The sequence below is a fragment of the Nanorana parkeri genome, unplaced genomic scaffold, assembly GCF_000935625.1.
Source record: "Nanorana parkeri isolate BGI_ZX_2015 unplaced genomic scaffold, ASM93562v1 scaffold1196, whole genome shotgun sequence".
Lineage (NCBI taxonomy): Eukaryota > Metazoa > Chordata > Amphibia > Anura > Dicroglossidae > Nanorana > Nanorana parkeri.
The window spans coordinates 209768-232899 of record NW_017307464.1 but is presented as its reverse complement, the minus strand read 5'-3'; the positions used below and the strand labels follow the sequence as shown (position 1 = coordinate 232899).

The window sequence follows — 23132 nt, the reverse complement described above, 5'->3', positions numbered from 1 at the left end:
AGCCAAAACATCCAAACCCTTTTGGATGTAATAGAAAATAGTTAAAACCCGTATCAAGTTTATTTTATGATTTGCCCTTCTGTAAAGTATATATTTTATTTTTCTCTGCCTGTGTCCCAATGAGGTGTAACGCATGTAGCAGGGTACTTATTCTTTACCTGGTATGAACCACAGCTGCGGATAGGCACTACTTCCTGTGCATCTCTTAGCTTCAAGGAACTATATGCAGTCAGCTAATTAGGAGGATCTCAGAAGTACACAATGTAAACGCATGTGGGTATGGAATGAGATTATGCAAGTCCTGGGTAAGTATAAACAATCTGTATTACATCATTCAGGGTTGTGGAATTATCAAATAACAGTGCTTTTAGTTTATAGCAAGTGGTATTGCATCATACCCCTTACATGAGCGGGTTAGCACCCAGACTCGGCGAGTACCAGTCTGTATTGCTTCATACAGGAGAAAAAGTTCTTGGTTTATAGCACACAGTATAACCCTGGCAACAGGGCGACTAGTAACCCGTCGCCAGAGATGTAACAGCATATAGTGGATTAATAGCAATAAGCAACTTAATATCTGAAGGAATACTTGTAGTTAGCTGCTCTGGAGAGGGGGGAAATGTTCCATAGATGAGAGTGGAGGAATCAGCTAAAGTGGGTCCAGCAAGATGAGGATTGCTGGCTTGCGTTGCAATCTGAGAAGCAGAGTAATGGTGGTTCCCTGTGCTGGCAGGTTCAGTGAGCTGAGGATCAAACTCTGATCATGCATTCCTGGTGGCTGAGGGGTTACTGTGCACTTGCAATCAGGGAAAGAGAAGGTGTGCTCAGATGAACTGCATATTGGATGGAACAGGTGAAGAGAGGTAGGCTGTGTGCAGGGAAATGATCAGTGTCCATTACATTTCCTAGACACTGAGCATTTCAAAAGCTGTGACTTTATTCAGACAGCAGGGTTGAGGGAGGAGGAGCAGCATGATGAGACAGGAGTAGGCAGGGTTGGAGGCTGATCCCAGAGCGTGGCCAGGTAAGTCTGTTACATGAGGGCATTTCGATTTTCTGTCCTAGAGTCAGAGCAGGAAATGAGCTTTGGCTTTAGATACACTTTAACTCTTCCAGTTCCAGGTAACATACTGCCTGTAAAGAAATTGGCTCAGTCTGGAGAGTCGGTGCAGTATTTGAACTATAGCATATCTAGTAACTGCTCCTGTTGACTAATGGTTTCCATCCATGTAGCAATAAACAGTTTACCAAATATAAATTTGATCGCTTCTATTGGTCTTTTGTTGGAAAATTAACAATCGACCCAACAAAGACAAGATCAATTTTGTTTAATTTCAATTGAAATTGTTACCAGCCATTAATTCTTAATTAAAATGATAGTGCATTAATCAAATTGTCTACCTAATGTAATTATTTTTAGAATGATATGATTCTTTTATCAAAACAATTGTTTTATTGAACAATTATAGCGTTACATGTCTGACCAACATAAAGGAGAAATTGTCCTTTAAAAAATATGTCTAAGACAAGAGTATACTGAACAGAAAAAATGTATTCAACTTTATACATAATTTTATACACATAAAATAGTTGCCAAACTATTTGTTGAACATTCTATACCACTTGAAAAAGAAGAATTAAAATGAAAGTAAATTACAGGCAAATTTCTGTTCCAAGGACATACAGCTGCTGAATTCAGCCGCCCATAGTAGTGAATGGGTGCAGGTGGCTGTATGTGGGTTTACACTGCTATTTGGCTAAACATGTGCATGCATAAAGCCTTATACCCATGGATGCAGACTAGATGTGTCCAGGGTTGTACACGTGCAGGTTTACACGTGGCAAGCAGTGGAGTAAGCTCATGTACAGCCTCCTACACCCATTCACTACTATGGGTGTTTATACAAATATAAGCAGTAATTATATTGTTGCTTATATGCCCACAATTTATGCTCGAAGGCCTCGTGTACCATGTGCATGAGGCTTTAGTTTCCCCTTAGTTTCAGCCTAATATAGAGATTGCATGTTCAAAATAATATTATAGAACAGGGATAGGCAAACTCTGGTGCAACTACAAATCCCATGAGGTATTGCAAGACTCTGACAGCCACAGGCTTGATTCCCAGAGGCAGATGCATGTGGGATTTGTAGTTTCACCACAGCTGGAAGGACAGAGTTTGCTTACTCCTGTCATAGAAGGTTCATTAGTTTATGAGGATGGTGTGATAAATAGTATTTCAAATAAAATTCTTATCTTGAAAGTAATAGAAATAAAGAAGATACTTGAATGTTGAACTTCTGGAAAATGGTTTCTGCATTGGAAAGGTTCTGAAATAATACAGATGGTGGGTGTCTTAGTGTTTGGCTTGCATCTTTCTCTCAGCCTGGAAGTTTGCACCTATGCAGAATCTGGTGAAAACACCCCCATTTGTGGTGCAGAAGTGCACTTAGGCTGGAGCATCTATACCGGACACTCCATCCTCAGTGCCGCTTAGTAACACTAAGCCTGATAAAATTAGTATTTTTTTAAAATCATGTAGCAGAATATTGCTGAGCTATATCTAAAAATGACTGATGTGGATCATCAGTAAAACTGATTTTACTTCATAAGTGAAAGTCACCTGCAATTGTCCACAACATATAACCTGTGCAACATCTCTGGTTCTGTCTGTGTACTCCTGAGCCCACAGATACTGAAGAACAGGAGTGTTTGTAAGGTTCTGTAGTGGAGATACTGATTTGGTAACTTTTAGATGAAAACCTTTTGTTTCATGTTATTATGGAGAAAATACAGGGTGCAGGGGGTGCCTACCTGTCACATATGAGCACCCTAATAGGATACAAAATAAAAAGATGTGTTTGCAAAACTGATATATAATATTTATTACAGTTATTTATATAGCGCTGACAATTTAAACAGCGCATTGCCCATTCACATCAGTCCCTGCCCTCAATGAGCTTGCAATCTAAGGTCCCTATCTCACATGCAAGGGCCAATTTAGACAGGAGCCAATGAACCATACAGCATCTCTTTGGAATGCGAAAGGAAACCAGAGTACCTGGTGGAAACCCACGCAAGCACAGGGAAAACATGTGAACTCCTTGCAGACAGTGACCCTGGCCAGGATTCAAACCAGGGACCCCCAGTGCTGCAAGGCAGAAGTGCTAACCACTACGCCACTGTGTTGCCATATTATATTTCAACAGTATCATTTTTAATATCTGTAGGGATGTAGTATTTTTCCACGCTCTCTTTTTGTTATTTGGGATCTTGTAGTGAGTGTAGTCAGCTTAGCTGTGTGCTAACTAGTGTTAAGGTGTAACACCTGGTGTGAGGTTGGGGTTTTGTGGATCACAACTGCGGAGGCCAATCAGACGGAACCCTGGTTTCACTCCCAATCTTAACGGGGAGTTAGGGTTCAAGCATCACAGCCAAAATAAACAGAAGTGAAAGGATGGATGGTATTATTACTGCATAACCCCCATCAAATGTAACAATAATAGAAGATGTAAGATTCAGGTTGTCAATTAGGTTAGTATCGATAACAGCTATGGTTTAGAGGTAAAGTTGTATTCTCCAAAAGGACCACTAGATGGAGCATGCAAGTTAATCCAGCTTCTCTGTACACACAGTTAGTTTAACTCAATGGTGAGCAATATGCCAGGGTACTTGCGGTTAAATGGAGTAGCAGAAGGAGCTGGGGGTCCAAGTGGAGTTCGTTGAAGGTCCTCTGTAGAAGGTAGCAGTGTTGAATGGTATGGGGGGTCCCAGGAGACAGCAGGCGTTCAGTCTTCAATATTGGAACGCCATACTGTCTCACTGGGGCGTTTATATAGGGCTAAGAGGCGGGGGGAGGAGCCGCCGGACGAGACGAAGCACTTCCGCGTGCCAAGGTGGAACGCACCCGCCGTCCGAACCCGGAAGCAGATGCGCGCGCACCCTGCCGGAACGCAGACGGCCCGTCCCGTGAGGCAGAACCCTGTACCCCCCGATTCCCAGGTGAGCGGTGACGGCGGTTGCCGTTACATAAGGATATTTAATACCTGGCCAATCAGCAGGCTTGGAGGCTGCTGGTGCATATTTAAAAGCACCACTGGAAACTTTCTACGCTGTCCTTGATAAAAATCCAAGTCTGAGATACCACTCAAACCTCAGTTGACAATAAGCCAATTTGAAGTTTAAGAGTCTAGTATAGCCAAGTAAAAGAGGGACCCAGGAAGTGAGAAAGATATGCAGAAGACCAAGGACAGCATTTTAAATAAAAACCAACAGGTATCCTGTATTCCCTCCGCCCTCTTTCCAATCTGTCCATGCACTAGTGCAATAAAATATACAAAAACCTTAAAGTGACTGGTGCCCATCATTGTGAACATTCAGAACATTTATTGCCTAGTAAGTGGTGTGACGGACCCCGGGCACCCCGACTGCCCGCCAAACCCCACCCGACTGGGTACCTCCGCCAAAGAGTGTCTCCTGCCCGCCAAACCCCACTCTCAGCCAGCAGATTCGCAGTAACCAGCCCCTAACCCCCAATCACGAGGCAAAACTCATGTTGAAGGTTCAACATAGAAAGAGCAACTCCTTTATTAAACAAAGGACATTCACTTTAGAGACACTGGGAGGGATACAACCCCCCGGGCAGGGCAAGGAACTGGAGCAAAAATATTTATCTAAAATGTTACTTGACTTCAGATGCATGTAGGGCACAAACAACAAGAAAACAGCTTTTCATCCCACTTCCCACAATCCAGTATGTTTGTTACATACTGCAACTTCATCCCTGGTATGTAAAAATGTGAACTGAAGTTGGGTATCTTTACTAATATTATGGGATTAAGTGGAAGATTCAGTTTTACAATTTCTTTTACTTTATGGAATCCCAGGTTTATGCTGGGCACACACCCAGACTTTTGTCTTGCGATTGGTTGTAAGGTCATTTAAAAAACGTACGATCTGCCCATCTTGGACAGGCAGATCGTGCTTGCGATGATCGCAAGCCCGCCTCGCTGAGGGGCGGGCTTCCGATGACCGTAATGCTGAACGGGCAGTGTGCGCTTGCGCACCCCGGCCCGTCCGGCTTTTATCTTACGAACATGCTACACACGATTATCGTACGATTATCACAAGGTGTGTGGGCACCTTAACTTGGGAATACAGATTCTGAAAAGCATGTTGTTTGCCAAGTACTAATTGACAGTTTAGGCTTTCATTGGCAGCCACAATCACTAGTGGAACCTGCTGCTGCATATTATGACCCCACTGTGTTAAACAGGTGCACACAGTTGTGAAATCCACAATCCACCAGTATACGAGCAGTGTTTTGTGTACACCAATATTTTGTGAGGTTAACAAAACAATTAGTGTGAAGTTTAGTAATCCATGCTGTCCATCATTTTCCAATTACCACAATGATTACATTGAAACATTAATTCTTATTGGTCCCTTTCGGTTACTATAATTTGCACAATGAACTTGTTCTTTGAGCTGATTTATTGATTAAGCCAATTGGAGTCCTTGATTTATCGCTCTGTGGTGGACCGTAGGGACAAGGGGAATGGGGGCTCTTAAGGACAAGGGGGTCCTGGGTCACTGCTGATTCAGGTCTCATTTAGGATTATAGGGTATGAGGTAAAAAGAAACACACACATGTATACAACATAGTGGTTAGGAAATTCTAGTCCTTACATGTATGGTGGTTTTGCAGCTGACAAAAACAACATCAGACAGAACTATTTCTTTGTGATTTGTTCAGTACCGCTGTTGAATATAAAGTAGAGCAGGGAAACTGAAGTGAATTTCAGTGTTGCCGGCATATATTGTATAATATTGATTAATTCATATGTTGATGTCAGAAGCTGGTTTCTTTCCCATAGCCCAGGAGGTAAATAACACATGTAAGTTCAGTAACATAAAGCTGCCTCTAGCTCATGTTTACCAGATTGTCAAGCACATCTGAGTAATACCAAAACGTGCTGTTCTCTTAGCTTTCTATAGGTTAACAGTGACAGGTCCCTTGAGGGGAACCAGAGGAGGTAAAAGACAGAAATGTGGCATCAGCACTCTAGTGACATCTATCTATGTTCTTGGCTTATGGTTTGAAAGATATGCATTGTCTAATGCTTCAGTGTCATTGTCTGAAATCTGTATATAGGGAAGCATACCTATTTCAAACAGTGTCATTTCATGATTGTAGTTAAAAAAAGAACACATCCAGTTGGGTAATGCATTGAAAAAAAGCACATATCCATTTGTAATGGATGTAAAAAGCTTTCAGTAATGAGTTTCTCCAGCATAAAAATATGTCTGTCTGGCATTGTCTGCCTCACCACCTCCTCTTTGAGGTAAAGAAAAAAGCAAAAAGAGAGATTTCTTCTTCCAAAGATATTCTTTATAACGCAATCCTTTGGTCTTAAAGCAAACCAATTCTGAAAGCACTAGAAGGCTGCCATTGCTGACATCATCTTTTGAAAACATTAGTTGTGGGTCAGTCAAGCAGATCTTTTGAGTTTGATCCTTTTTGAGTCACTCCCCCCAAATAAGTCTGCAGATCTGGTGTTCTTACTTCACACTGACTTCACTTACTGCATGCTTGTCCCAGGTCAGGGACTTAAAGTGAACACAAGCAAAATCTTTCTCTCTAGTTGTGTATATATTGGGGAGAGTTCAAACCACCCTCTGGTTTTTGCTGCTGCCTTTGCCCCCGATCTCTCCTCACTTTCTGTCCCAGAGACACACAACAACAAGTGAGTAAATATCACCTAAACGGAGGGGGAATCCCACCTTTTACAGCTGTCACCTAATCAGCTGTGACAACTGGGAAACTTTCCTTCTGCTTCTGATTTTACATTGTTTTATCCATTGATATCAGTTACCAGGTTATATAGTAAAAGTGAATGTCCCCGAGGGTAGTACAGACAAAAATATAGCTGAGCTTCTACATCTTTCCCTCTGTACACAAAACTAGACAAACTCGTTTGATCAAATTTCTACTTTAAAATCTAACTGATCTTCCTTCCCACCTCCCTGGAGCCCCCACCCCTTTTTCCTATTAAATCATCTGATGCTTACCTTTTTTGACTGACATCATGGACCCTTCCTCTTCTTCCTGGGGTGCTGTGAACCCAGACTAATGTGTTAAAGTGTTTACAGGGGCACATCAACCAGGATTTAGAGGAGGTGGGTTTTTAAACACCCTGGACCACTGTTTTTTTAACTTTTTAATAAACATGGAGGTGGGCTTTACAGCAGTAATATCTTATTAACATGACTGTCAGGTTACTAGCACTTTCTGGAGGATGTTAAGATATAATCTGCTAAATTTTGGTTCTGGAAAGCGCAGTAGTTCCAGGACAGAGATGCTGGATCCGTGTGGCCTAACTGTCTTGGTATGTAGTATGCAAACCAGGGATCAGAGATTAGTAACTACTGTAAGTGGCTTCTAGGACAAGTGTTTTTCTTTGTAGCAAATTTCCTCTAACTAGGAAAGGAAGTAAGGCATATAAATTGTGTGGTTGCCAGACTTGCCAATACTGTGGAAAGCATAATTTTTTTTCTAAAGCTTAGTAGCTAAACGTCTTGATAAGCTAATTTGCGATGTAAGATGTCTTGAATTTTTCCTGCAGAAAGTCTTTTTTTTTTTTCTGGCCCAGCAGGTTGTAACTTATTAGTAGAGTTCATGTTGTTCGGTTTATTTTGTTTTTGTGACCATGAAATTAAGCTTCATGGTATCATGTGAGCAGAGCACAAAGAACAGATGTTTTATTGCATCAGAAAGTTTTGTTATCGAATTAGCTGTTTTAGCGTTACATTAGAGAAGATGAAGGTCATAAATAATAACCAAAATATAAAATCACAGCATTCGTTTACAATTAAATGCCACAAGCAATTTTTATAGAGCTGTTATTTTGCTCATTATGTTTGTGCTTCCTACAGTTCTACTTATTAGTCATAAAGCTTTGCAAGTTATGAAAAACATTACTTTTAGTAATATTCCAGTATGCATTTGTGTGACAGCTAAACTATCTAAATTAAAGTTATCAGTTATCAGCTGCCTAATCAATCGAGAAAAGAAACAAGTCATGTGAGCATTTATTGCTCAGCTTAAAGCATAGCAGGACATGTACTAAATCTGCTTCTAATTATGAAGATGCTATTACTAAATCCTAGAAGGTACAATTTAATAAAAGGTAATTGTTTAAAGGCAAACTCTACTTTTGCTAATAAAATTAATCTAATCTATTGCAATATCCTAGGTTGAGATTATCAAAAAGTTATTTTCAATCTCAAACTTCAACCAAAGACTATTCTCTTGTTGTACTGAACTTTAAACTGGCCAATGCAGTGGAAGCAGGTTTATATAAAGAATAATGGAATGGGACAGCACAGTGGTGTAGTGGTTAGCGCTTCTGTCTTGTAATACAATAAATCTAATCTATTGCTACACAAGCCATTTCCTAGGTTGATATTATCAAAAAGTTATTTTCAATTTCAAACTGCAACCAGAGAGTATTCTCTTGTTGTGCTAAACTTTAAACTGACCAATGCAGTGGAAGCTGGTTTATATAAAGATATAGAATGGGGCAGCACAGTGGCGTACTGGTTAGCGCTTCCGCCTTGTAGTTCTTGGGGGTCCCTGGTTTGAATCCCGACAAGGAGTTTGCATGTTCTCCCTGTGCTTGCATGGGTTTCCTCCCACACTCCAAAGACATGCTGGTAGGTTAATTGGCTCCTGTCTAAATTGGCCCTCGTCTGTTTGCATGTGAGATAGGGACCTTAGATTGTAAGCTCCTTGAGGGCAGGGACTGATGTGAATGTGCACTGCGTAAATTGTCAGCACTATATAAACACTAATAATGAATAAAATAAACAATAGTACTTTCCTGAACATTTATGGATAGACTTCAAAGCGTATCTAAAATAATAATAGAATGGACACATTGTGGTTGGAAGATTTGTCAGGTTTCTGTTGCTGTCTGCATTTTATAGATTCCCCCTAACTTCCTTTACCATTGACCAAACAAGACGTGATGGAAAATGCAACCCAACAGGGACAAAGACAACCAACAATAAAAACAGAGATTGTTCAACTATACATGTAAACCTTTATTGTTTTGCTTGCTGTTCAAAGCATTATATGTAAAACAAATACATATCATTGCAGCAGGGAAACCTCACAGAAATTAAAACCCTTCCCTACTTTACTAAAATAGTGTTTTTTTTTTTACTGTTTGTGTCTGTGTTGGAACGATCTACTTACTTGTCCTGGTGACTACAAAGAAAATGTTAGAGATAACTCCTGACCATAATGAAATCCTAAGTGTTCCTTATTCTATCTTTAGCAATGAAAACACATCAGCTGGAATATCGCTTTTAAAGAATACAATTAATACTCATGTGTGGCTTTGCATCTGACACTTCCACACAAATCCACCATGAGCCAATATTTTTCCCACATAGAGAAATAAAGTATTTGTCCAGTACACAGTAATCTGTTATCCAGGAGGCTCTTAGTAACAGAGATATGAAGTAACAATTGTGCTTCTGTAAAATGCCATACGTGGACATGGTCAGTAGGATGGCTTTTTTTTGTGCATAATGGGTTTTTTCACATTTCTCTCAATGAATGTAACCGTTTGCCCGGCATAAATACTACTTTGCATGGTATATTTTACACTACACATTGATATTCCAAAGTGGCTTTATTTAAGTAATCATATATATATATGTTAGGTCTCCCAAAAACCTTTTCTCATCTCCCCCTAATTTAATTTGATATACGAAACAAAATTATTTAGGGCTTTCTGAGATGAGAAGAAAAACCAAAATAAAGTTGAGCCGGTTTAAAAGACTCTGCAAAGCTTTTATTAACAGAGAAAACATTAAAATACCCATGAATACCCATAAAAACGGATCACAATTGTTAGCAGAGGATAGTCAAAGTCCCAGAATTTCCTACTGGGGTTTTAATAGAGGATTGATTTCTTAAGCACTTGGATTGTAATACAATACTTACAAATTACTTCACTCACCTTCCTGAAGAAGCGATGATGCGAAACGCGTTGAAGATGGAATAATTGAACACTAGTGAAATCACCTTTCAACATCTAGTGGTTAATACCATATGGGTTTTGTATAAATAGATGCAATCAATTAGTCTTGCTACTCAAGACTCGACTATCCTCTGCTGACAATTGTGATCTGTTTTTATGGGTGTCCATGAGTATTTTAATGTTTTCTATGTTAATAAAAGCTTTGTGAATTCTTTTAAACTGGCTCGACTTTATTGTGTTTTTTCTTCTCATCTCAGAAAGCCCTCTATAATTTTGTTTTGTGTATATGGCTTTATTTAAGTAATCTAAAATGGGCATTCTTAAACATTGGCTTGCACCCAGTTTCCTCATCATTTTGTTCACCTCTGCATAAACACCCAGCTCTGGTCTCCAAAATGAGTAGACTTTATCTAAATGTGTTGAATGTCCTCTAATAGCAATCTGCCAGATGAGATGATTCATCCAGCTCCCAGTTTCTGTTGCTTGGATATCTTATTCAGCAAAATCCTTGCATGAAATAGTGGAGTAGAGGGAAAAAAAGATTAATTTAAAGGACGTATCCACAATTTTCTTCCATTTAATTGGTGACTTTTTAATCATGCTGTGTTTCCGAAAGCCCATATTTTTCATTTACAGTGCTGAATAGAAGTATAGTTTTGTAAAATGACTGTGGCTTATAAATAGGTATCTGTAAACAATTTAATTGACTTTTATCTGGAGAGCACTTTTGATTGGTGTTAATGTTTCAGAGGTTTCTCAGGATGTGGTTTAAAGTTAGAGCAGTGTTTACTAGAAGGAACTATAAGGTACCATACCATACCTTAAAGTGACATTAAACCATCAGATTTTTTAACATAAACCAATACTGTAATGTGTGCCTTACTGTAATCCATGGTTGTTTCCATTCTCTTTGCTGCTCTTCCTTTTAAATCCTCATGTCTTCTCATGCTTAGGGAGAAATTCCCTTTTCAGCTCAGGGCCTCTTCCTGTAGTGCTGGCTCAGGTTACAAGCCTATACAAACGTATACACAGACACCGTGTATCGATTCCTGAGACAAGGCAGTCTGCTGCAAAACAGAAGTTCTGCCCAGCATGAGTACAGATACAAATTTAAAAGGAAGAGCAGCAAGGAGAAGGGAAACAACCATGGATTACAGTAAGGCACACATTACAGTATTGTTTTATGTTAAAAAATCTGAGGGTTTAATGTCACTTTAAATCGATTGTCTTTCCCACTGCAGCATGCCAAAACGCCCAAACATCCCAAACTAAGCTCTGTCAGGCAGAGCGTGGAAGCATTATGTAGGGGGATCCAAATACCATATTTTAGAAAGTTAGTATATGTCTCTGATATTTGGGGGTTTTGGCAGCACAATCTGGGGAAGTGTGGGTGTGGGGTAGATACAACCAAAAGGTGTGCTGAAGCATTTCATGGTGCCTTCTCATAAATTCTGGTATGTTTGCTTTCAGTGCTGAGAAAATTGAATCTTGGTGCTGAGGATTTTGGCTCAGTAAGAAGTGTACAAATAAAGTGTCCCCTCATACTCCCTGACCTTAAACCTTGACCAAAACCTTAGGCCAGGGGTGGGCAGCTCTGGCCCTCCAGCTGTTGTGGAAATCCCATGAGTTATTGCAAGACAGACAGAGGCATGACTCCCAGAGGTAGAGGCATGTTGGGATTTGTAGTTAAATCACAGCTGGAAGGCCAGAGTTGTCCACCCCTGCCTTAGGCTGTCTCCAACATCTAAAGTGCATAGGCAAAGCACAGGTTCAGTTTAAAGCTGAAACTCCACGATAAGCAAATGTCTAAATACAAGAGGCATGTATAGTCATATTTAAAGGAGAACTATGAGGTGAGTGAAAATCACTCAGCCTCATAGTTCGAGCCGACGTGTGACAATGAAACTATCACAGGCCGGCTCAATAGATCGGGAAGTGAGCGAACACATACCGTCGCTCGCTCACTTCTCGATCATGTCCCTGCAGAGAGCCGTGACTGTCACTCACGGCTCCCTGCAGGGATTCCCCCCTCCCCTGTTCGATCCTCCAGCGGTGGCGGAACGTACGGGGGAGGGGCGGGTACAGCTGGCTCTGCCTCTAGATAGGCGGAGCCAGCTGTCAATCATGCAGATGAGTGGATCTCGACAGTAATGCCGGGATCCATCCCGGCGTTCTCAGTATACCGGGAGCTGTACACGTGAGGACGCTAGTTTGTGTCCTCCCGTGACCCTGGGGAGAACTATGGGGAAAAGCCCTAACCCCATAGTTCTCCTTTTAATCTTGGTGTACTTTGTGTATTCCAGATGTGTGCAGGCTGACTGGTCTTGTATCCACCCCCTGTAGTTTTCTGTTGGCAGTCTGTCATGGGTGGGCCTGCTGAATCCATCTCACAGCCTTCCCCTCAGCACAAGTTATGTGCAGCACAGTGATTATGTCACTGCTGCTTTTATATGGTAATATCTGGGTTAAGCTGGTTTAGTGCACACAAAGTGGATTTACATCCACTGTACCTATTGAGAAATATATTTAAATGAAAGGCTTTTGCGCCTTTTTGTGCTTTGTGAGTTCAGCTTTAACCTTTACCTTAGTCCTAACTTTTTGTCATCGTAATATTAACAATTTAACTTCTCCCCTGACTTGACTCTATAAACCTTGAATTTACCCTTTCAAATCCATACATATCTTGACCTTGTGAAAGTATAGCAAAAATCAGGTTATAGAATCGGCACCAGAACCACCTGGTATCTGGTATAACAGACGGCATCTAGTTGTCAATGGCAAAGGTCTCCCTAGTACTGTCCTCAAAAGACCTGTTATGATTTTTAATTAAAACATTTAAGTGTACCAAATGAACTTTTAAAAAAATTACCAGTAATTGAATATTCATTTTTTTAGTTAAATATGTTGAATGCTTAACAATAGTCTGTAGACATTTAGAGGGCTCTAAAATAATGATACACTCTTTGGTGGGTGCTTGACACTATTGCCTAATGGGAATAATTAGTAAACATTTGTTATCTGAAAGGGGTCTATAACACAGTAAAGTTAAGAAGCACTGGTCTTTATAAGAGTATTTCACAAAAGTGTACAAAACCAGCAACATTCTTTAAAAACTGTATCCCTAGGTTCTTTGTAAGCGCTTCCCGGCCTGCCGTTGTAATTAAACAGGTCGGCCAGGAGCTTCCTGGATGTGAGTGGCGGTCTAAAGACAGCCTGTTAGCCCCCACCTACACGCGTGCGCCGGAAACTGTCATAATTTAAAAACAGGCAGCGATGCCTGTTTACATACGAGTGATCCGCCAGCTATAGAGCCGACGGTACGCTTGTATGAGGTGGCGATCGTGCTCCCCCATACCCCCCTTCCTCCGCAGCACTGGTCCCGAGCTTCGCTGTGCCCGGGGCAGGCCGGGAACAGCACAGCAGCTTTGTGACAGGAGATCAGAGGGAGTTCAGTACATGATCTCCCTTCGAGTCAGAATGTGGAAGTGATGTATACTACATCACTTCCACATTCTGCTGTCACTCTCCGGCTACAGAATCTCCAGAGAAGCTGATGAAGCAGATATGTGCTTCATCAGCTTCTTTGGGGGTCCCCAGGTGACATTAGGAGTCTTAAAGACCCCTGATGACTCCATAAAGAGGACCTGTCACATCCTCTTTGCTATCACATTGGGTGATTCTTAGTCCCCTATGTGATAATAATAAAGTTAAGTGAAAAAAAAAGTGGAAAAAAAGGTATAGTTCCCAAAAAATTTAAGTTACATAAAAAAGAATAAAAAAACCACACACATACATGCATGCAAACATGCGTCGGTTCCGCATACGTTCAAAAACGATGATTGCGCCCATTATGCACATGTTGCATATCACTGCAAACGTCAGTGTGAGGGCAATAATTTTAGGGCCATTATTTACTGATCACACTAAACTGATGAGCTGTAAAAGCTTTTAAAGCGTCACCTATGTCTAATTTTGAGTATAGTATTTTATTGAGATTTTGCAGGTGCATGCAATTTTTAAGCTTTGGTGTGTATTTACACGACGTGACTCCATCTTTTATATTTTGCCAAGAATATGGCTAAGAATAAATGTTTTTTTTAACATAACGTAGGGAAAACATTTTTTTTCCAGAATTTCCGGTTCTTTTTTCATTATATAGTAAAAAATAAAAACCCCAGTGTTGATAAAATACAACCAAAAGAAAGCTATATCTGTCCCCAAGAAATGGTATAAAATTAATTTCAGTACAGCGTTGTATGAAGGAATAAATGTCAGTCAAAGTACTGCAGCGCAGAATACTGAAAAATGGCCTGGCCAGGAAGGGGGTGTAAACATCTTGTCTTCAAGTAATTAAGACATAGCTGTTAGGGATGGAAGGGTGCAACTGGTAGATGAACCTCTCCTGCTGACAACCCAGCACAGCAGATTACCAGGAGAGCTACTGTTTACCAGCTTCTCTTTGTATCAAGCGTGCTGACAGTGGCTCCTGATACCCAGATCATAGCAGAATTAGCAATGAAGGGACAATTAAGCCCCACAGTGCTTCTAAGGCACAGAGAAAAAATCCTGGCTCTGTTTGATTGTCCTCAATATGGTCTAATCACACTGGTGAAATAACAGGCCATCCACAGTGCCTGTTATTTCTGCCCTCTGTGCTTAGCTTGACCACTGTATGCACAGATTTACAAACACAATCTGTTTCAGCTCAGGAACACCATTTGATATCTTCGCCCTGGGTGTTGAAAGACCTTGTCACAGCACTGCCTTTCATTAATTCAGCTCTGCGATATGAAGTGCATCATGCATCAGGCCTGGTTTACATAGAAGTGAAGCAAGATGAAATAAACTTGGGTTTGATTTACTAAACTGTGAAGTGTGCTGATGCAAATACGTTTGTGCTTCACTTGACACTTTAGTAAATTGTACTCATAATATACTTTAAACTACCATTCCCCTTGACAATATTTACAGAAACAACTTTAAACATGAATATTATTGAATTTATCAACAAGCTTAAAGTTTGAAGTTCGCCAACCTCAGTGTTGGAGGCAATCTTGTTATTCAATTCTGGCCATTTGTAAGGGTAGCAAGTAAGCTATTGTCAAATATGGGAAGTCATATGACTGCTGTGAGTCCACCATTTTATAGAAAGAGGGATGGGTTATCCATTGCTTCCAATTATTGCCTCCTGTGACTCAGGAACTGACCAGGGACAAAGGCTATACTGTGCATTATAGGTCCATTGTTATTTCTGGTGATGAACCTGCAAAGCTTTAAGCAAACATTTTTAAGACTCATGAACTTCATGAATCCTAGGGATTCATCACGAACCAATGGTATTCCCTAGTAATTGCATAACATTTGTATAATCACATGTGTCTAAAAATGTCTGCTTTTATTTGTACTTTTACTTTTCTTTTACTTTTGTAATTTAGTTTAACATTTTTCTGTCCATAGGATTAAACAATGGGTTGACAAGATGCAATATGACCTTGTAACATTGGCAAGAACAGCAAGTGGTGTGGATCAGCTTGCAGACGTAAGTAAACCGTGTACATTTTCTTCTAAGAAATTAATTTAAAGAATAACTGTGTGTTAGAATGAAAAATCAATATTGGTCCTTTTGGTAGATTTTTTTTTTTTTACATCAAAGAATGCAAAAACTCACAGTAAAAAGCCAAAAATAGGTAACTCACTATATGACAGTCATGCAAAGTAAAAGAGTAAAATAAATATTAAAAGAGTCATAGCTTTTCGGAATCTTTGGTGATCATAGAGGTATTGGAGGTATTGAATAAGGGGGTTAGAAGGAAAGACAGTGTCAGCACCAATTCAGAGATGATTTGAGGATCTACAGCTGAGTGAAACACAAATAATATACATTTTTGTTAATAGTTAAGGTACTTGAATTAATTTTTAAGATTTAACTCCTGAGTTTAGTGTCTCTTTAAAAGCAGCCGGACACAATGCCAAAAATCCCGTGGGGAGTGCAATTGAGTAAATCGCCCCTATGATCAAACTATAAGGAGTTAAAGGGTTCTTTTTAGAACACCTACGATAACACTATAGGGAGTAACCCCCTTATTCAACACCTCTATGATCACCAAAAACCCTGTTTTCCAAAGAGCTATGACTCTTTCAATATTTATTTTACTCTTTTATTTTGCAAGGCATGACTTTCATATAGTGAGTTACCTATTTTTGGCTTTTTACTGTGAGTTTTTGCCTTCTTTGATGTAAAAAAAAGAATCTACCTATTCCTTTTTATTTCATTTTTACAAAGTCAACTAAACTTTAAAGTTAATATTTAATCACCCCCTGTACAGAAGTTTGAGGCAACAAATCTTTTGTATGTTTTTGAGAACTAGATATGTGTGGAATCAAAACCAGGAATGAAAGCTAACAGCAGTCTAGCTTGCAGTGTGTTGACCTTTACAGCGTTGGAAGTACCGCATGAAAGGACTTCCCAAGACACAGTACTTGAAGCCTGCACAGTTCTAAGCCACACTGTGATGTATACTAATTACTCCTAGTTTTACTATAGCCTGGCAGCAGCAAAGACTAGCCACACACACAGAGGATAGTGTTAATGATAATGCTGTGTTTTGTTATGAATTAAAACATTTCAGTAATAGTTTGAATTCTAGTAATTATGACCTCGGGAAGAAAATGTAATCAAAATGGATTGCTTAAAGCTGTATTGATCACTTTGGCAATAGTCTCCAACACAAAATAGCTTTGTTGCTTCCAAGCATATTAAATGGGTAATGTCAGCCAAAAGCTTGTGATCTAATTTTCTCATTCTAGCCCACGTCATATCTCCTTGCTCATCTTATTCAATAAAATTATATACCGGATCATCTCTGTCTGCTTTTGTTCGGATTGTTATAGCCAACTGCCATTGCTTACCCTTTTAATTTCATCATCCAGTTTTGCAATCCTATCTCTGCAGTTATTGTTATCTCTTGCCTGTGAAGATTTTCTGTAAGTTAGTACATTGCAGTATGTTGTACTGTGGATTATGCACTGTGGTGTTGGCTCCAATAGAATCTTTAAAATGTAGTTGTAGGTAGATATAAAAGACCCCATTTAATCTAGTTATGTTTCCACAAAAAAAAATTGTATTCCCCGCTCCACCTCCCTTTAGACAACACTTTAACCTAGAAAAGGTGTAGGACTCCTGTTGGATTTTTATTGCTGTCAGGAGCTTCATTAGAGAAGTGTAACATCACTAGCTGCTCCTACTGACATTGGTTTCACCAGACAGAAATTGAGAGAAAACAGAAACACAGACAAAAATAGAAATATGATGGGTTTTAGCTAATGCTAGTCCTACTAAAAAAATAATTTTTATTTCGGTCTGGCTGTTAGAGAGGTACCTTTACTTCCTGTTTGGTAAAATGGTGTAAGCAGGACAGGAAGTGAGAATAAATCTCTCTAACAGAGTTCTGGAAATCAGTACAAACCTGACAGGTATTCTAACCATTCCTGACTCTATTCAAAGCTAAGAAAAAAGGTTTTGTTTGAAAATATAATATGCTTATATTTTACCTTCTTTGGTCCCTCCTTTCCCTCCTCATCAATGTACTAATGCCATTTTTAAATACAATGTTTGTATTTTCATAACGAGCTTTATTTGAAGCCCAATGATGGGCCATCACTGGATTTCTGTGCTGGAGTTCTTAGGGGTGGCCAGCAAGGTGCAGTATATGGCTTCCTGAAAACATCACAGCACTCTGCCTCAGCACTCCTCTGAAAAGCCCTCAGCCCTGATACAAGCAGTGAACTGCGTTTTTGGAGGAGTTATACAAATACCAAAATGGCTTGATGGGTGGATGTCAATCTGGAGGAGTGGGTGTTCCTAGGCAGACTGCATTTGCATGCAGACCGCCCCAGGTACAACCCACATGTGATGCTGAGCTTCAATGTTTGAAGAAACTGAGATCAAGTAAATGAAAGGGATGGGCTAGAAACAATAAGGTTGGGGTGAAAGAGCTAGATGACAATAGATGTTCTCCAGCCAGGAAATGAGACAGGCTCTATCTAACTTGCCGCAGCTTCTAATGCACACTGTGAGTAGCTAGCGGTGTGCAGTGAAATCAGAGTGAGCAAGCAAAGGAGCCTGGACAACTGGAAATGTTAATGCTTTTAATGTGGCTGTGTGGCTTCATATTATAGCCCAGAACAGAAGGCCCTGCTAATATCATACTTTTCACTAAGGGTTTCTGAATCTAATTCCATAAAGTACTTTTATCTAAAGCCATCCAGCTTTGATGTTCATTCATGTGTTTACCCAGGCCCTGAGGGGCAATATTTTCTGTTTTTCTAAGTCCAAGCATCCACAGAAGTCCATGTCAGCCTGTAAAGATTCTGCCAGAACGTTTTGTTTTAGGAAACCTTCGCACTCGGCCCTTAATAAAACAACAATGTGTATTCTTGTACTGGTACAGCAGTGCCTCCAAATAAAACAATAATGTGTTAGCCAGGTAAACAAATGTAGACTAATGTATCTGATAAGTCAGAGTTAATTTTAGTCCTAGCAAGGCTTCTTTTCCTGTCATGTCTTCCCCTGTTCACTTTTTTTGTGTTACCTATTTAGAGTTTCTATTGCATCATAAGCTTTGTACAGTTATATATTTTTTATTTCCAATTGTTAGCCTTCTTTTGTCGCAGATTAAAATACAACTTAAGGCATTTGTATAATAGTCTAAGCAAGTATCAAATTCAGTTACTGTTAGATGCACATGCCTCATATAAGTGCAAAAAAACCAAAAACTAACTTTCCTGAATGAGGCAACTCCTCCTTCATTTGTGTCTCGCACGCTCCCCCTCTGAGACACTGCAGCTTCAGCAATGCAGGCAGTGCTGTCAATCCAGAAAGCAGTGGGCAGGACTAAGTGGGGCCAGATGCTGATTGGCAAGTTACAGATAGTTAGAATCTGCAATGACAATGCTAATAGCCACACCCCTGCAATATTTTTTTCATCCCACTGTAATGCAAGCAGGCAGGAGTCTACATGAGAATGGCAACCCCACACTAAATTCAGGAACATTGCAGCATCGTTGCCACCCCATCACACGGAGCTACTTTATGGTGGACTTCACTGGCAGGTTCAACAAGTATTTGTGGGCCTTTGCAGAGTGACTAAGAGAAAACTGTAAGTGCAAATGCACTTATAGTTAAGTGCTGAAGCACACACACACATATATTTAACTTTTTGCCTTTATTGAGGCAATACTTTTACTTTAACATGCTTGAGGTAGAACCACATAGTTTTGAATACAATCATTCCAAAATGTTAGGTGGTTTTCGGACCAGAGACGGAACAGAAGCCAACAATTGCTCTGGAATAAATGTTATTCTCAATTTTTTTTGGCCTTCAAATATCACAGTATGGGAGACTTTCCTGAACTGTGCCCCTATTGGCTGTTATGCATAGATTTCATAAGATATTTATACCTTTGCCTGACATGAGTTGAGGAAGACTTACTATGGGGAAAATTAGCACTGCTGCTCTTTCAGAGTGTTTAAAAAAAACACTGACATATTCTCCAAAGGACCAGTATTACCTAACCATGTCAAACTGGCTTAGTTCTCGTGATATACATTCTGTCTGATATGTTGTGTTACAGCCTTTTGTATCAAAGTCTATAGATTGTTGTTGCTAGTTAATATAAATCCCTCAATCTCATTATTTTGGGCAGAATTAAAAATAAATATTAGAATCGCTATTTTCAGAAGGAGAAATTGCAAATGAAAATTGTCACTTTTTTATATATTTCCAGAGTACTTAATATGGCATATACAAAATGCTCCCAATGTTTGTCTTTAAGCAGACTGCATGTTGGTGTAGTAGCTTTCACAGCCCCAAGAGAATGGAGAATGAAATGCATGCATGCTCTGAGGAGACAGTTATTGACTGACCTATATGAGTATAAGACATCTTTCCTGGAGAAGGCCAGACTAACATTTAAGCTAACCAAAATGTAAAACTCTGAGAAAATCTAAATAAAAAAGTAACATCCCATTTAAAACATTGCACTGTGTCCCTTTTTTTTAGACGTGTAGGAGCATTGCTCTTTGGAGTAAGGGTGAAAGGCAATTTAAAAGTCTTATATAGGTTTTCCCTTCCCTTTTTTTATAACACAGGCATGTTGATACACCTTTCCATCTGATTTTTTTTTTATGCTTTTAAGGAAACTTGTACTGAAAGAAATATGGATGCTGCTGTTGCCATCTTTTTTCAATGCTTTGAGTCACCAACCTGAAACACATACTGTATAGGGAAGGTCAAAATGTGATAGTCCAATGGTGACACCTGTTCCAGTGAAAGCAGACAAATGGGATTTATCTTACCTATTTGTGAGTGGAAAAAGCGAGTGGAGACATCAGGATGGATCGTAAATGTTACCCTATTCCTGGGTTTAATGAGCCGAAGGAGTATGATGAGCCTGGGGAACACCTACGTCTCAGTGTGAAGTGCTTAGGGGCTCAAATCCAAAGAGGGTAGAGGAATCTTTGTTTAGCAAGTGTCCTCCTGGAAAGATCGGCCTAAAGCTACTTGAGCACCATTGAAATCAACAACTCTATTTTCCCTTCCTTAAGCAGAATTGCCTATTTTTGTTTACAAAAAGTACATTCTGTACAAAACATCCCTCAGCTGGATGAAGTTGGGATTGTGTTAGTTGGAAATGCAGTGGGTGGGAGATTGCTTGGACCATGGCCTCTGCAATACCCCTGAGGCGGATATTGTTTCTTCAATGCCAGTCTTGTAAGTCATCCACATGGGAACACAGAGCTTGTATCTAGCTGTGGTGTTCTCTGACTGAAGATTGGAGCTTGTCTATAGGGGTGAGTAGTGGGGGCAGTGCAGATTCCACCATGTATATCTATTCATGGAAGACCTGAAGGCAGTCTCCTAGCTCCTCCATATTTTTGGATTGCATCTCCTCTTTTGGTGGGAAGGAGAACAAAGTATTTTTTTTTCAGTGAGCCAGGTCATTCAGTGTCTTCAATCTCACTTCCCAAACCAAGGATTCTTAATGGTGAGGGGAATCGGCTTGACTCTGCTCTTTGGGAAAGCGGGCAGGTAATGGGCCCCCTAAATCACAACATTTGAGTGCCATATTGGGAAAGCAACAGAGGGCATGTGCTAACCAGATTTGCAGAAGAAAGTACTAATGTTCTTTTGCACTGCTGTGCTGGATTCCATGTTTTTTTTTTCTTATAACTGTTCCCCATTTTAAGCAAAACGCAGTTATATAAGAGGATCCAAGGTGCAGTAATCTGGGCCAGGTGTGGGAGCTTCAGAAAACAGTGCCTTCACACAATCATTGGCAAACCATGTCCCAGTTAGTCCCTAAGCTATAGTTATAAGTGATTAGATCTCATGGCTGCAGCCTTGAAGTATAGTGGTTGTTAGAGGTCTCCTGTTTCATTTTTCATATGAGTCTCCTGTCAGTGAATTTGGGAAGGACACATTGGCTAAAGTGTTGAGCTGTGGAACCAGCATGCAAATGCATTTGCTCTGCATGCCCTTCAGGGGACAACGTCTCTTAGGAGCTGCCCTGGTCACTCACATTAAGAATGTGACCAGGATCAGGAATACCCATCTGTCCCAGCAAAATAATCCTAGGGTTCAGTCTGGGAAGGCTCACTTCTGCTCGGATGCCAAGAAGAGTTCATTACTCCTAGGCCTGAAGTTCCAAAACCCAAGCCTGCACCCCTGTCTGCCCACAAACCCTGGGCTTCCAGGTCCCCCAAACCCTCACATAAATGTTCTTCAGAATGAGGGGGCTCCCCCACTTTCCACAGGGGGGATCTGTTAGTCTTTGTTGACATGTGGGCAACTAGAATCTCAGATACCTAGGTGTGGGACATGGTTTCCAAGGGCTACAAGCTAGAATTTTGTTCCCTGCCCCTTCCACGGTTCACTTCTTCCAACTTACCTGTGTCACTGAACAGATTATGAGGTCTCAATATAGCCCTAACAGGTCTTCTGGAGCACAGTGTCATTGCCCCAGTGGCAAAACAATTAAGGGGTTCCACTCAAATCTGTTCACAGTTCCCATACTCAATCCATCTTGGATACCAATGTCCTAAATGTCTATGATTTGGCCAGTCTTCTGCACTCTTTATTTTCCAAGATGTTGGCTCCTGTGCTAGCCTTGCTGTGCTCCCAAGGCACACCCATCCCAATCTGGATATCTCTTGTTGAGGAAACAGTCGGTTCAGGCTCTGGCAGGGAATATAGCCTGGACCATCCAGACGTTGCAGAGGTTCAGCTAGGTCTGAAGTCTGAAGTTCAGAAGTCTGCATTGGAAATGACTTATCACTTGCAATATCTGAATCTCACCCTAGACACAGCTAAAGCTGTGGACTGTTTTCTTAAACGTTTACCAGATCAATGTTCAGGCCTTTTCTGATGCCAGATTCAAGCCTAAGGTCCTTCAGACAGTTGTTTAAACTGCAGACAGTTCCCAGTTCTTCTGTTTTCGTGTGAGCCAGTTTCTGAATTCCTGTGTCCCTCAATTGATGAGTAAGAAAATATGATTTTTATACAAAACTGAGGTATACTGGGCATATGAGGGGTTATACTGGGCTGGTCCACAATGTTTTTTTGCCAGTGTGCAATCCTCTGTGCGACAGTATAGTCTGTGCGACAATATAGTCCAAACAGTTTAGAATTCCTGTGTCTTCCTCAATGGATGTGAAAGAAAAAAAATGATGGTAAGTACAAAAAGCTTATTTTCCAATAAATTAACGGGGGAAAAAAAGATTAAACTGCATGTGCAATAAGAACAGATGGCTCTGGTAGCATAAGAACAATATAACTTTCATAGATCAAGTGACCCAGAGAGGTGCCTATTTGTTTTTTTTGTCTTGGAACATCTTGATGCTCCTTAATAATCCATGTTAAAGTTAACATGTAAGCAAAAAGTTAAATAGGTAGATTAAATACTTACAGTATGTGTACGTTGCCATAAGGCAGAAGTACCTGGATTCCAAAACACATAATTCATGCAATTTGTAAAGCAAAGGAACACGGGATTTTTTTTTTTGGGGGGGGGGGGTTGGGCAG

At 40.2% G+C, this 23132-nt stretch overlaps 1 protein-coding gene across 1 annotated transcript in view; it reads left to right on the top strand.

The window, feature by feature from the left end:
* Positions 1-23132, top strand: part of LOC108796928 (voltage-dependent calcium channel subunit alpha-2/delta-1-like) — a 134061-nt gene that overhangs the window by 86977 nt on the left and 23952 nt on the right. The window contains exon 2 of the mRNA XM_018568484.1: positions 15508-15589. Within this exon, the coding sequence (XP_018423986.1) occupies positions 15508-15589 (82 nt within the window). The remainder of the gene's footprint in view (positions 1-15507; positions 15590-23132) is intronic.